Below are 13,769 nucleotides of genomic sequence, written 5' to 3' on the forward strand. Positions count from 1 at the left end.
CCGGTTTTACTCCGATTTTAGGCCTTTTTTCATACTAGACTGGCCTCTGATTCCTAATTTAATTGGCCAGTCTAGTCCCCTTTTTAAAACCATGCTATAACATTGCAATTGATTTTCCCATGATGCAGTAATCTTTGTCAGCTTAGCGATAAAAGAGAAAGTGAAAGTCTATAAACAAAAAAATTTTATACTCGATCCTTGTAGCAAATTATTAGTAATAGGTAAAAAAATAATGTTAATAATGAGTCCAAATAAGAGCCAATAAAAACTTACTAATTTGATTATTGTAAAAAAATGTTGTGAAGGTTTTTGTTTTTTTGGGTATCAGGAGCATTATTCAAAGTTAAATCAGAATCAGTAACTACAAATGACATAAAACCAATGTGTGAGTGTGTGTGTGTGTGTGTGTGTTTTTTTTTTTTTTAAAAAAAAAAAATGGCATAGTTTTAGTTCATTTTGAACTTAGGTAGAATTGAGGAGTTACGTACACCTTACATCATTGATACAAATGGATAGTTTCAATTTTCAAACCTAAGCAACTAAAATCAAAATATTTAAAACGTTAAGAAAACTGCCGATTGTACCTCTACATTTAGACTAGCAATACTTTTTTTGACCCATGCAGATGCATGGATGCGTTTAAATTTAAATACAATTTTTATTATAAAAATATAAATAATTAATCAAATTATTAATATAAAAAAATAGCACGTAACACAAGCATTAATGCATATGTATAGATACATTTAAAATTAAATACAATTTTTATCATAAAAATATAAATAATTAGTCAAATTATTTTGTTAAAAGTAAATGTAATTAGTCACATATTAAATTCTTACCTAAATTTAATACTACTTATGGTCTTTTTTCTAATTTTTAATAAAATAGAAGGTGTGGGGATTTTTATTGAGTATATGTGATTTTTTTTTTTTTTTTTTAAGTTCATTAATATTAGATTCTTAGTATTTTGTACTCAATAACTCACTTGGCACAAAGATTAAAAAATTTAAGCAGACACATGATACAAACTTAAGTGAATAATTATGGTGTGGTCCCCACATAAATTTAGACGTATAGCACAAAATTGGATTCTAATTTCAAATTCTAATTGAACTTTCTTTAAGTTTTGCCTATTAATTTAAATACAAATGAATATAATCAGAGTTTGAAACCTCATTCTCCAAACACAAAGTATTGGGCAAAATACCATTGAGGCAATTAGTGCTTGGCTTCACACCATGGTTCTCAGATCCGAACCAGACCATATGGTTCGACCCGGTTAATTGTGAACTGCTCATCATTGCGATTCTTTTAACCCCAAGAACCTCTTTATGAAAGAAAAACACAAAACCGTTCAAACCGTAGTCAGGGCATACAGTTCTAAGAACCGTGACCGGTTTTTGTGGTTTGTATGGTTCCATTTTGTTTCAACTGTTCCCTTGTGAAAGCTTGAAAATATGTAAAAACACAAGAGTTGTTTGACCCTCAAATAAAAGATTATGGCTCGGTTGATTTTACTCTAACTTAAATTAAGTGCAGAATAGAGTAAATGCGAGCGAACAAACAATAAAATTACTCTAAGCCATATTCATCAAATCACAGAGTAAAATGAAAGTTAAAAGAGTAGGAAAGAAAAATGCAAATACAAGATAACACGCCGATGTGTTATCAAAAAAGAAACTGAAGTATTCAGTGAAAAACCTCTTTGCCGCCCTCCAAGCGGTAAATCGATCCACTAGACAATAAGTTGGGATACACGAATAGTAAGACACCCTCCAAGCCTAATCTACCCAATGCACCTAAGCCCTCCAAACTCCTACTCCAACAAGGTTTCTCGAAACTGTGTCTTGTCTAGCTTTCTGAATCCCGCAATATGCCCGATTGCATCTGCCAAAACTTGGCTTCTTCCAATGCTTCCTAGTAGCACCAAAACTTCACTTGACACTTAGAATGAGTGTGGTAAGTGTTTGGACTATCAACATCTCAAAGATTTGGAAATTGAGAGATAGGAGTTGAGGAAAGCCACAATGGATTGTGTAGAGAATTGTGGGTATAACAATCTCTCACTCTCAAGGGTTATGGCTAGGGTTTTCTCTCTGAAAAAGCTCTCCTCAACATCTGTGGGTAATGTGGGTATGTATAGTGTGGTTAGGGACATGGTGTATCAGATATGACAAATTGGCAAAACAGAATGTTTCGCGGGTATTTTGTAGGAAGGCCTTACTCGCGAGACACTCATGAAAACCAACTGTCACTATTTGTCATTACTCTTCACATTCCAGTCATGTGCTGAGCACAACTTCGCTTCACGAGAAGGCTTCTCGCGAGCTACCTGTGAAAACTTCTTTACTCTTCACTTTGCCTTAAGTCTTCACACTCTCTCGCACATACAACCCTTACAAAGAAATCCCACATAAAATACAGGGTACATAGGATTGAATATAATTACAATCAAATTTAGTACGAAATTAAAGTCAATACAAAATAGTTGTAAATCACAATTTTACATGTTGAAATTCGGCTAATGCACTAGTACGAAGTTAAGAACAGATCTACAAGAAGTGAAAAAGGAAAAAAGGGAAAAATTGAAAGAGCATGATGAAGAACAAGGATTAAAAGGTTATCTGATTCATAATCTCCAAATCTGCTGCAAAGAGAGACAGAGAGTTAAAGGGAACAAAAATGAAAGAAATACAAATGGTCAAGTGGGGTAGGTGAGATTATTAATGGGGATGCCACGTTTTGCATTACTAGTGGTTAGAGTTTTTCTATTTTGTTTTTTATTTTAAATAAAATCAGCAATTCCTTCCCAGTGTGCCAGTGCCATGTTGTGGCCATGCAATACAAATATCATCACTTCTTTGTTTAAATTAATGTATTCATAATTTCATCGGTGCCACTTTGTGGCCATGCAACCCAAATACTATTTTATATATTTTTTTAAATAATTAAATATGAGCACAAACACAAATAAATCTAATAGGTGACCATATATTTGAGAATAATATATTTTTATATTTAATTGGACTATTTTAGTTAGTTTTTTTTATTTGTACTAATATTATATATTTATTTATTTATTAAATATTTATTATATTAATTATGATTTCATCATGGTTCAACTTCAGTTTGGACTCTGTTTAACTTCAAAAACTTTAAACATCTTTTTTTTACGGTTTATTGAATGGTCCAAGTTTGAAAACCATGTCTCACACATATAGTATTTGTTTGAATGAATTTCCTTAAATAAAGGATTAAATATTGTTTTGATCCTTAAAATTTGTCAGGAGTTCTTTCTCAAATGTGTAGGAATAGAAAAAGATCTTTCTAATGTTTAAGGATAGAAAAATAACGATTTTAATAGTTTTATGATAAAAAATTATATATATTTTTTTAAAAAAATTTAGAGACAAAAAATCAAAATTTATGTAAACTTTAATACTTTTGTACAAAACCAATATTTAAACCCAGATAAATTCCACGACAATTATTAATAAATAATGTGCTATTTTAATTGTATTTTTTTTAATACATAATAAAAATTCTACTCTAACCTAATTTAAATGCATATATATAAAACTTCTTTTTAAAAACTTGATAGTAGCCCTTAGCCCTTATACCTGCACCTATTCTTGTAAAGTAACCATCGCCAAAGATGTGCGGTAGTACTATTATGTGTATTAGTGTTATCCAAAGGTTCTAACATGGCGACGAATTGTGTCCGCACTTCAATTATTGGATAGGACTATTTCTATTTAGAGGAATTTTATTTTCTAAGCTAAATTCTTCTTCGCTATAAATTTGTCACCATTGGGAGCCAGAACAAGACATAATAGACAAGACACTACAGAATGGGTAACATTCCAGAAATCCCTGTAGACTCAACTGGAAAGACCATTCCAGTTATAGGCTTTGGCACAGCCGAATATCCTTTCGGAGCCTCCTTTGAGACTCTGAGAGATTCTCTTCTCCATGCAATCAAACTGGGATACCGACACTTTGATTCGGCTGCTCTTTACCAGTCAGAGCAGCCTCTTGGGGAAGCCATAGATGCTGCTTTAGGCCTTGGCTTAATCAAATCCAGAGACGACCTGTTTATCACTTCCAAGCTTTGGTGCAGCGATGCTCACCACGATTGTGTCTTGCCTGCAATACAAAAAACACTCAAGTAATATGACCCATATTTTTCATCTATTTTGCTCAATTTTATGTTCTCTTAAAATATAGAGTGAGATCTATATAACTCAGTGATATTGTCGCTCTCCTTTACAAGGACAATCAGGATTGGAATACTCAGCTGAAAAATAATCTTGTTTTTTGTTCATTTCATTTGTACAGGAATCTGAAGTTGGAGTACATTGATCTTTATCTCGTTCACTGGCCAGTAAGTGTGAAGCCAGGGGAATATGAGCTTCCTGTAAAAAAGAAAGACCTGCTTCCTATAGATATCAAGTCTGTATGGGAAGCTATGGAGGAGTGTCAAAAGCTTGGCCTGGCCAAATCAATTGGTGTAAGCAACTTCTCATGCAAAAAGCTTGAAACATTACTGGCCACAGCCAAGATCCCTCCAGCAGTCAATCAAGTGAGTAATTTCTTTTTGGCTAAAATGCGAACTTCTATGTTTCAACATATTTCATTTCAATCCTCTATTTCTTCCATCAGCTTTTGTTATATGTTCTAGTTAATTTTCTAATTTTTTTTTTCAGAATTTTTAAATAAAAAAATTCAATTAATAGTTGAAAAATATTTTCTAGATTTTTCTTTTTCAAAAAATTTTAGCGTTCTGCATTTTAGCATTTTAGCGTTTGTTTTTTCTTCGAAAATATTATTCCAATAATTACAAAGTTGTTCTTCATGGATGCGGATTAATTGTAATGTCTACGAGCCGCTTTATTTTGGAAGGTGGAGATGAACCCACTTTGGCAACAGAAGAAGCTGAGGGAGTCTTGTAAAAACAAGGGTATACGTATCACTGCTTATTCACCCTTGGGAGCCAAAGGAACACTGTGGGGAACAAACTGGGTAATGGAATGTGAGGTGCTAAAACAGATTGCTGAGGCAACAGGGAAAACTATTGCACAGGTAATAATATTTGTTTATTCCTTTTTATTTGTAATTGTGCATATAATAACATTTCTTCATGTCTCTCCTTTTCATTATTTTATTTTTTTAATCTATAGATTGTAATTGGGAAAACCATAGTAATAATAAAAAGATAAATTTAATAAGAATCTGATGTAAAAGAAGACTTTTATACTTTCCAAAAATGATGCCACACATTAATTTTTTTGTAAATAAAAAAGAAATAGCCACAATGATTCACTAAAACACTTACATAAACATAAATAAATAAAATAAAATAAAATAAAACCTCAAAAAGAGTTATTCTCGAACACAAAGAAGTCGAGAAGTCTATGTCGATATTTTTGGAAATTTAAAAAGCTGTCAAAGCAATCACGTGCATGTTAGAATGGATTGTTGTGTTTGATTAGAGTTGGAGAAATTGGACGCAACTCAATAATCCAATGAAAAAAAATACCCAATTGAAATCCAAAATTTTTTCCTAGAGTAAAAAATTGTTGAACCCGTGAGCCAACATGCATTTCCTAGGTTGGGTTAGGTCAACCGATGAACCATCATCTAACGTTTTATAAAAATTCTTTAAAAATAAAATAAAATAAAAATTTGTTTCCCCTTTTCATTTGCATTGTATATAATAAATTTTAGAAAAAAAAAAGTTTATTATTAATAAAAGAATACTATGCCATCTCTTCATTACATGAAGGTCCAAGGGCCAAGGGATTTTTATATTAAAGTAAGATCATAATTGTTATTTACTAAAGCAACAAACAAGCAGTTTTTTTTTTTAATAAATGTTTCTCAAAAAAAAAAATTCTTTTTATATATAACAAAGTTCAAAGTAAAACTAAACCATAAAATAAAATAAAATCATAAGAATCGAAACTGGTACCAGTAGTCTTCATAGTTCATTCATCTATGTTTTCAAAATAATTTCACCTGTTCCAACAACAACAGTAAAAACTGCTTAAAACAAACCAATCTCACTCAAAATTTTACACAATAATCTTTAAAGCAAAAGGGTGTTAAAAAATATTCCAATACCCCATTTGGGGAAAAAATTCTTGTACCACAATTTATCTCACACAGCTTATCATCACTCTCTTATGTAATTTGCTGTGGATGGTAAAAAAAAAAAAAAAGTTGCATATTCATGTGAAAGTGAAAATCAATTATAATATAGTAGAAAAGTATCATAATTCTCAAGTATAATTCCTATACAAAAATATGCAATATTTTGCATTATACAATCCTAAAAGCTCTACTGGTATCCAAAATACAAGATTTATTAAGAAACTACACATAAAATAACTCATGATCAAGCCATTGCATCTAATCAAGATATAAGCAATCTTTTCATAAAATAAAATTAAAAAATTAAAAAAAAAAAAAAAGATCTAAGCAATCTTACAAACAGTAAAACTGTACCACTTTTCATGTTTCAAATTTTTAACAATATCAACTCAAGTATATTAACCTCATTAATTAGGGTTTTCACGTAAGTTCTTTCATAAAATGCACTTATTCACAATTATCATCATGCCTTACACCCACTCTCTACAAATTCATTGTTCTGGCCTCGTTGAGCCATAAAAACATATCCTTTAGACCAAAACTACAAAAACAGACAATACACTAATCATAAAACGATTACAATACATTTTTTTTTTCATCTTATTGATGAGTTAGCACCCAATTACAATACTTTTTTCACACCAAGTAATTTGTTGTAGAATATACCAAATTTCTCATGTGAAAAAAAATACATGTACATGTTTTCAAATCTATTTTTTTTCTATGTAAAAAAATATGGGACAATCTCAACACGATCAAACTTGTAATCCAATTGACTCGACTTACTTTAACCTGTTAATATGATCATTTTTACCCGAACCAACTCGTTTGTCATGTCAATGCTTGATGAATAGGAGGACCAAGGGAATTTAAGGTGGGGTAGGAGGGGAGTTTAGGAAGACCCAAATCTGTGGATTTGGATAAAGAGGATGAGGAAGGTCAGGGTAGAATTGGTGATTGAGGCAAAGTACGAAGAAATTTCAAAAATACTTTTTAATTTCTAATTCAAACGCATATCCATTTTTGATTCATAAGGTGCCATACATTTGAGAAAGTGGGATGAAATTCTCGCAGCTTTCTTGTCGACCCAGCTATCTAGCTTAAAAAAGAAAAACAATTTTACATTTTATTAAATGAACATCAACCAAACTTTAAGAACGAAAATAATATTTCAGCTTACAAAAATAGCCAAAACTTACCTTCTAGCATGACTAGTTTGATCCAAATCTCAAAGGCAAAAATGCATAGAAATGAATCAGTGTTTTTTTAGATTGGGGACTTTTTAAGGATATATAAATTCATTTATGTTTTATACATATATAATGAATAAGTGGATCTAAGTCTTATTATTTTATGCAAGACGGTGATTTTATTGTTGTGTAGATTTGTATAAGATGGGTTTATGAGCAAGGGGTGAGTGTGCTTGTGAAGAGCTTTAACAAGGATAGGATGAAAGAGAACCTTGACATATTCGACTGGAAACTGAGCCCTGAGGACTTAGAGAAGATAAGTCAAATTCCACAGCGTAAAGGATTTCCTGGACTTGAATTCATATCTGAAGAAGGCCCCTACAAGTCTCTTTCGGAGCTTTGGGATGGAGAAATTTAGAATTTTATAAGAATGCATTTACCAGATGTAGCAAATTCACAAGATTGGTTATGGATTTATCATTATGCTTTCTCTCTCATACACATTTCTGTTGTTGTTCAATAACTACCTCTGGTTGGAAGGTTTATTCGAAGGCGCCAACGGAAAAGTTTCCCCCAAAGGCTTGTACTTATATTCTGTGTTGGGTTACCAATGAAAGTTAAATCTATCTTTTTTATATAAATGAATTTTTCTTCAGTTGGCATACATATGATTTCTTTATTAAAAAAAAAAATCAGTCTGACCCTTTTTTTTTTTTTTTTTTCGAGAAAGACCATTTATTTATTTTAATTAGATAGTTTGGGGAATTTAATTCCTTGACTTTTCACTTATTACAAGGTTTTTGATCTATCTCGATATCTTATGTTACGTATATGGCCCAAATATCTCACCATTAATTTTTTTTCCTCTTTAAAAAAAATTGAACTTAGAACGTCAACTTCTCACTGTTGTATTTCATTTCATGCAACATACATCTGTGTTTTGAACATACATCTGTGTTTATATATATATATATATATATGCTAGTATATATATATGATGTAGGACAGAATTTTTAAATCAATTTCTGTAATTTGTTATATTATGTATTTTTATGTAATTTTCGTTATTTTAGGTTTAGGACATTTATTTTCTTGTTTTTAGGTGTTTTTAATGGTTTTTAAGTCAAATTTGGTTCCTTTTATGATTAGGTATTAATTAAAAGTTATTTTAGAATTTTTTTTTTTTGGTCTGTCAAGTTTTACGTAGCCCTTAAAATTTAAACAAGCACTTAATTAGTTTGTAAACTTTTTTTTAACATTTATTCAATTAATAAAATTCAGACATTTGTCTTTCTATTTTCTGGTGGATTCCAGACTCTTTTTCCTTGTGGATTCAAGGAATTCTCGTGGATTCAAGGTTATTTTCAAAAGTAAACGTGTTTTGTTTCTTATTTTCTAGAAGTAAATGTGTTTTGCTTCTTGATGCTTTCGCATACCGCATCAATATATTTATTACTTTTAGCAATTTGTTTCAATAATTTACACTTTGTCCCCTCAACAATATTATTGATCTTTTAAAGGCTATACAAAAATTTATTGATCTAAAATCTGAAATAAAGTTAACAAGCTCAAAAATATTAGCCCAACATCAATAATTTACCAAATAACAACTTAAGCCCAAACAATACCTAAAACAAACCCACATAAGAGACGCGCAAAAAAAAAAAAATCCTAAGCCAATTCTAAACTAGCCTAATTAGCATGAGAGAACACCCACACATATCCGACAACATGCAAGACACCCCAAAAAAAAAGGGAAAGGGTCTAAGCGGCAAAGAGCCAAAATAAAAAAATAAAAAAAAACTAACTTTTTTTTTTTTGGAGAAAACAGTAAGTCCATATTATTAAGCTAAAGGAGAAAAATCAGAAAGGAATACATCCTTTAAATAACTAAGTAGTTTTTCTACTCATACATCAAAATCTGCAGATAAAACCGCTCTCCTAGCTAAGGCATGGGCCAACTTATTGCCCTCTCGTCTAACATGCTGAAAATGACAAGCTTGCATAGAAGCCACTTGCATCCTCAATAACAGTCCCATACAAAGTATTGCAACGCCCCCTAGCTTTCAAAGCCTGAACCACCTAACTTTCTAAGTGAGACCTGGGAGTGGGGAGGGGCTGGGCAGCGGCTGTACAACAAGCACAAACACAGCACAGCAGATGAATAGCAGAAGCAAGAGACAGATCAACACCACTCCACCACCAGTCCACTGCCCCCAAATTTGGTATTATATCTAATATCTTTTAAAAAAAAAAAAAAAAAAAAAAAAAAAAAAAAAAAAAAAAAAAAAAAAAAAAAAAAACCTAACTTTTTTTTTGGAGAAAACAGTAAGTCCATATTATTAAGCTAAAGGAGAAAAATCAGAAAGGAATACATCCTTTAAATAACTAGGTAGTTCTTCTACTCATACATCAAAATCTGCAGATAAAACCGCTCTCCTAACTATGGCATGGGCCAACTTATTGCCCTCTCGTCTAACATGCTGAAAATGACAAGCTTGCATAGAAGCCACTTGCATCCTCAATAACAGTCCCATACAAAGTATTGCAACGCTCCCTAGCTTTCAAAGCCTGAACCACCTAACTTTCTAAGTGAGACCTGGGAGTGGGTAGGGGCTGGGCAGCGGCTGTACAACAAGCACAAACACAGCACAGCAGATGAATAGCAGAAGCAAGAGACAGATCAACACCACTCCACCACCAGTCCACTGCCCCCAAATTTGGTATTATATCTAATATCTTTTTTTTTTTTTTAATGGAAATATGAATATCTTATCTCTCTCTCTCATATCTAAATCTCTGGTGCAAAAGTTTATTAAAATATAATAATAAATAAATAAATCTCTAGTGCAAAAAATTGCTAAACTTTTGTTGGTTGAGTAACTTGATTTGATAATCAGAGTTGTGAAGAAAATGGAAAGAGAATTCTCTACACAGACTACACTCACCAAAAATAGGAGAGAGAGGTAGAGTTCTCTCTTTAATAAAATTAAAGTAATATTTTTTTTTTTAAATAGTTGTGACTAACACAATAACACATCACCCTGTACTGTGCATTGCATTTGACGGTGTTAAATTTTGTCTGTACTGTGCTTGTCTCTTAGTGCTTGCTTGTTAGTGTAATGACTAATGAGTGCTTGTGGGCATGTTTGTCTGTTGCGTGTAACGAGTGCTTGTTAATGTACAGTTAAAAAAACAATAATTCTGTGTATTTATTTTTGTTAATGGTTTGTTATTGTTAAATAAATGCTTATTTGGAGTTTAAAATAATAATAAAAAGAATATGTTTTGGGATGAATATGCCATGTTTTCTTGCATTAGATGCATGCTAAGGTGTGTGTGAGTTAGAATAAACAATATTGAGTGTGTCTTTAATGGGGTTAAGATGTGGAACACAATGAGTGGAAGCCGACCCATAGGTCGGATAAGATTAGGTGCCTAACACCTTCCCATCCCCATACTTAAATTCCAGACATGTGCTCTGGTAGTAGATTAGCCCTTCCACGAAAGGCGTTAATATATGATTCCTAGACCTAATCTAGGAGGTGACTCCGTTTTTCTTCACCATGGTCCACCTTAGACCAATGCGTACTCACCCATTGCGAGGATGACACCACACCATCGAGGGCGCTTGCACCCACAATCCTCAAACATGAAAGGTTGCTTGTATTTATTTATTATGCTCAAAACTTTGACGATGTTAAACCAGCAATGTTCATTCAAATTCTATATAAGGACACATTGGGTTGTATGTATAACTAGTAGCTAATCTGTACAATGCACGAAAATAGTTATTGAATGAGTTTTAGGAAGAAAAAAAATAAATAATAAAAGCCATTATTTTTTAGTTGGAGTAGTAAGCAAAAATGCATGAAATTTAAATATAAAAAAATTGATATTGAAAGAAATAGGACAAAGTTTTATAGTTAATCAAAAGAAAGTAATGTTGTTTTATTTATTAGTTTTTTGTGGGAAGGAATAAGAGACCAAATGTTGCGTATCTAGTTTAGTTTGTGTTGTGTGTATATATATATATATTTTTATTTATATAAATATTTGTGTTGTGTATATATAAATAAATATATATATATATATATAGATATATGTATATACAAAAATGTACCTATTAAATGAAAAAGTGCTTATTGACCAAAAAGGTACCAATTGAAAAATGAAAAGACACAACTATTAGGTGATATTAATCTATTCATAATGAATTATGGGAAGAGAAAACGTTCTGTCCGGACTCCAGAGCTGGCAGAAAAGTGAGGTTTTACGGCACCAATGAGAGCTGCCAAGTCAGATATTCAATGATGCCTCAGTACACTCTATCACACGAGATTGTATCCCAAATAAAACCAAAATCACCAATTAGAACGTGTTCAGATGCCCTTACCTGGAGAAAAAAGTACCAGCACCAACGCCTCCTCTACTCTGACCAATAGAGCTCCTCCCCGCCGTTGGTGCCGCCGCAACGTCGTTCTGAGCCGGTGCCCACGCACCCAAATACTATGGTTTGTTCCGATTAATCCTTTATTGTTTGATTAGTTATCTCTTAGGTTTCGAAATTTTGATGGGTTTGGTTTTTTGGACGTTAGTCACTTGCTTTGGTATGGGTTTTGCTGTATTTTGGTACCTTGGTGCGTTTTGATTGGATTCCAAAGTGGTTAAGTTCAGCCCTAAACAAATCTGATTTGTCTATTATGAGAATCTTGTTTTCTTGTTCCAACTAATTTTGTTTGGGTTTCAAATCATGATTTTTTTTAGGATGAAACTTTTTGGGGTTTTTCTTTGTATTTTATTCCTGGTCTTGGCTGCTGTGTTTGTTCTTTTGATAGGGTTTATTTAGTTAGTATCTCGAAGTTCTTACATAAATAAATTATATATTATGTGTGCATTAAGATCTTTGCTTGATAAGTTATGCTCATAAATGGTTTTGGGCTTTCCTGGAATCAAATGAATCCATATCATATTCCATAGCATTTGGAGGCACCAGTCCATTATCAAAATAGGAGTAGCAGTCATCACAAAATAATTAATGTTCGCTATCATTTCCATTTCTTGTATCAAATTTTCATTAATTTTGAAATTTATAGTTAATGGTCCTTCCAAATGCTATGAGAAACAAAATGAATGTACTATTTGGGTGGGGAGGAGGAGTGGGGACTTTGCTATGTTCAATAGACCAGAGCATTTGAACTCGTTCTAGGGGCTATCCAAATGCCATACTGATGAATTGGGCTTGAGAGAGATGTACTATTTTGAGCAGTAATGTGCACCTCTTTGTACTTTGTGAATTGACAAGGGTCTTGCCTAAAGGATAAATTACAATGACAACCCCTGTGCTTTGTTACTAAAACAATGGCATCTCCATTGCCAGATCTATGTTAGGGCCAGGGGGCAAAATTCTAATAAAATCTTCTGTGTGTATTAAGTATGTATAATTTTTTTTCTTGAAATTTTGGTGGACAAATTGATGTATTTGCTCTGTTTAACTTTCTTTTCGATAAAATTTTCCAAAGTCTGCATACCTTAGTATCCTATATTATCTTGAATTATCCATTGGTTGATTTCATATGTATGTCACTTTAATTAAGAAAAAGTGGTTCTGGTTGAGTCAATTTGAATTTGAGTTTTAATTCAATCTAAACTTGATGTTCGTAATTAGATGTAAGTCCATTTCTAGACCCACTTTTGTTTATTAACTTGTGTTATTTCTTTATGCTGATTTGCAATAGGAAAGACTGAAGTTGGAGCAATTATTGGTGTTGCTAGAAAGGACTGATGATAGGACGCACTGAAAGCATTGTCATTGATGATGAACAATATACTTCTTCCCTTGTAATCAAATCTGTTCGGATGGACCATGATAAATTTAGCATGATGTAATTTGTATTTTTCTTCTGTTTATTGTCAAATGCATACTAATTATGAAATGACATGAAAGAGTTGTATATTCCCCAATTTTGTTATTTGTAGAATCTTGATTAGTTGTATTTGGAAGATGACTTGCTTACAAACCCATTACAAAACTTATTTGAGTGGTGACAATTATGAACATTCACATAATCCAAATATCATACAATAGACCCGTAAAGTTTAAATTCTATTACACACATTTAGAGAGGTGGAGGAAAAAATATAGCAAAAAATTTTAGAATATAAAGATCAAAAATTTCCTGTTCATAGTGTTAATTAGCAAAACATTTTTTTTTAAAACTTTTTTTAATTTTTTGCATTATTATCACTTAGTATTCAAATGAATAGTTTTAAAATTTTCAAATTGGTTTTCAAGTTTCTAATTGACAATACATTCATCTAAAAGAAAATCTGTCATGATTCAGAATACAAAAAGAGAATCATAAGATTACAAATACATCTGAAATAAAACCTATCACAATTTTTTTTTTTTTTTTTTTTTTT

At 31.8% G+C, this 13,769-nt stretch overlaps 1 protein-coding gene and 1 long non-coding RNA gene across 2 annotated transcripts; both read left to right on the top strand.

Moving 5' to 3' along the window:
• Positions 1 to 3,673: 3,673 nt before the first annotated feature.
• LOC112033836 (non-functional NADPH-dependent codeinone reductase 2) lies at positions 3,674 to 8,001 on the top strand. The gene is made up of 4 exons (XM_024066603.2): positions 3,674 to 4,171; positions 4,342 to 4,585; positions 4,906 to 5,085; positions 7,540 to 8,001. Exons 1-4 carry the CDS (start codon positions 3,855 to 3,857, stop codon positions 7,762 to 7,764), a joined length of 966 nt encoding a protein of 321 aa, XP_023922371.2. The 5' UTR covers positions 3,674 to 3,854; the 3' UTR covers positions 7,765 to 8,001.
• Positions 8,002 to 11,490: 3,489 nt separating this feature from the next.
• On the top strand, positions 11,491 to 13,310 carry LOC136065062 (uncharacterized). Its single transcript, XR_010626705.1, has 2 exons — positions 11,491 to 11,860; positions 13,085 to 13,310. It is a non-coding gene; the product is annotated as an uncharacterized LOC136065062 (long non-coding RNA).
• Positions 13,311 to 13,769: the final 459 nt, after the last annotated feature.

The sequence above is a fragment of the Quercus suber genome, unplaced genomic scaffold (genome assembly GCF_002906115.3).
Source record: "Quercus suber isolate HL8 unplaced genomic scaffold, Cork oak 2.0 scaffold_841, whole genome shotgun sequence".
Lineage (NCBI taxonomy): Eukaryota > Viridiplantae > Streptophyta > Magnoliopsida > Fagales > Fagaceae > Quercus > Quercus suber.

Coding starts and splice junctions, on each gene's coding strand:
- LOC112033836 (XM_024066603.2), top strand. CDS start 3,855: ATGGGTAACATTCCAGAAATCCCTGTAGACTCAACTGGAAAGACCATT. Junction 4,586..4,905: donor TCCCTCCAGCAGTCAATCAA/GTGAGTAATTTC, acceptor TTATTTTGGAAG/GTGGAGATGAACCCACTTTG. Junction 5,086..7,539: donor CAGGGAAAACTATTGCACAG/GTAATAATATTT, acceptor ATTGTTGTGTAG/ATTTGTATAAGATGGGTTTA.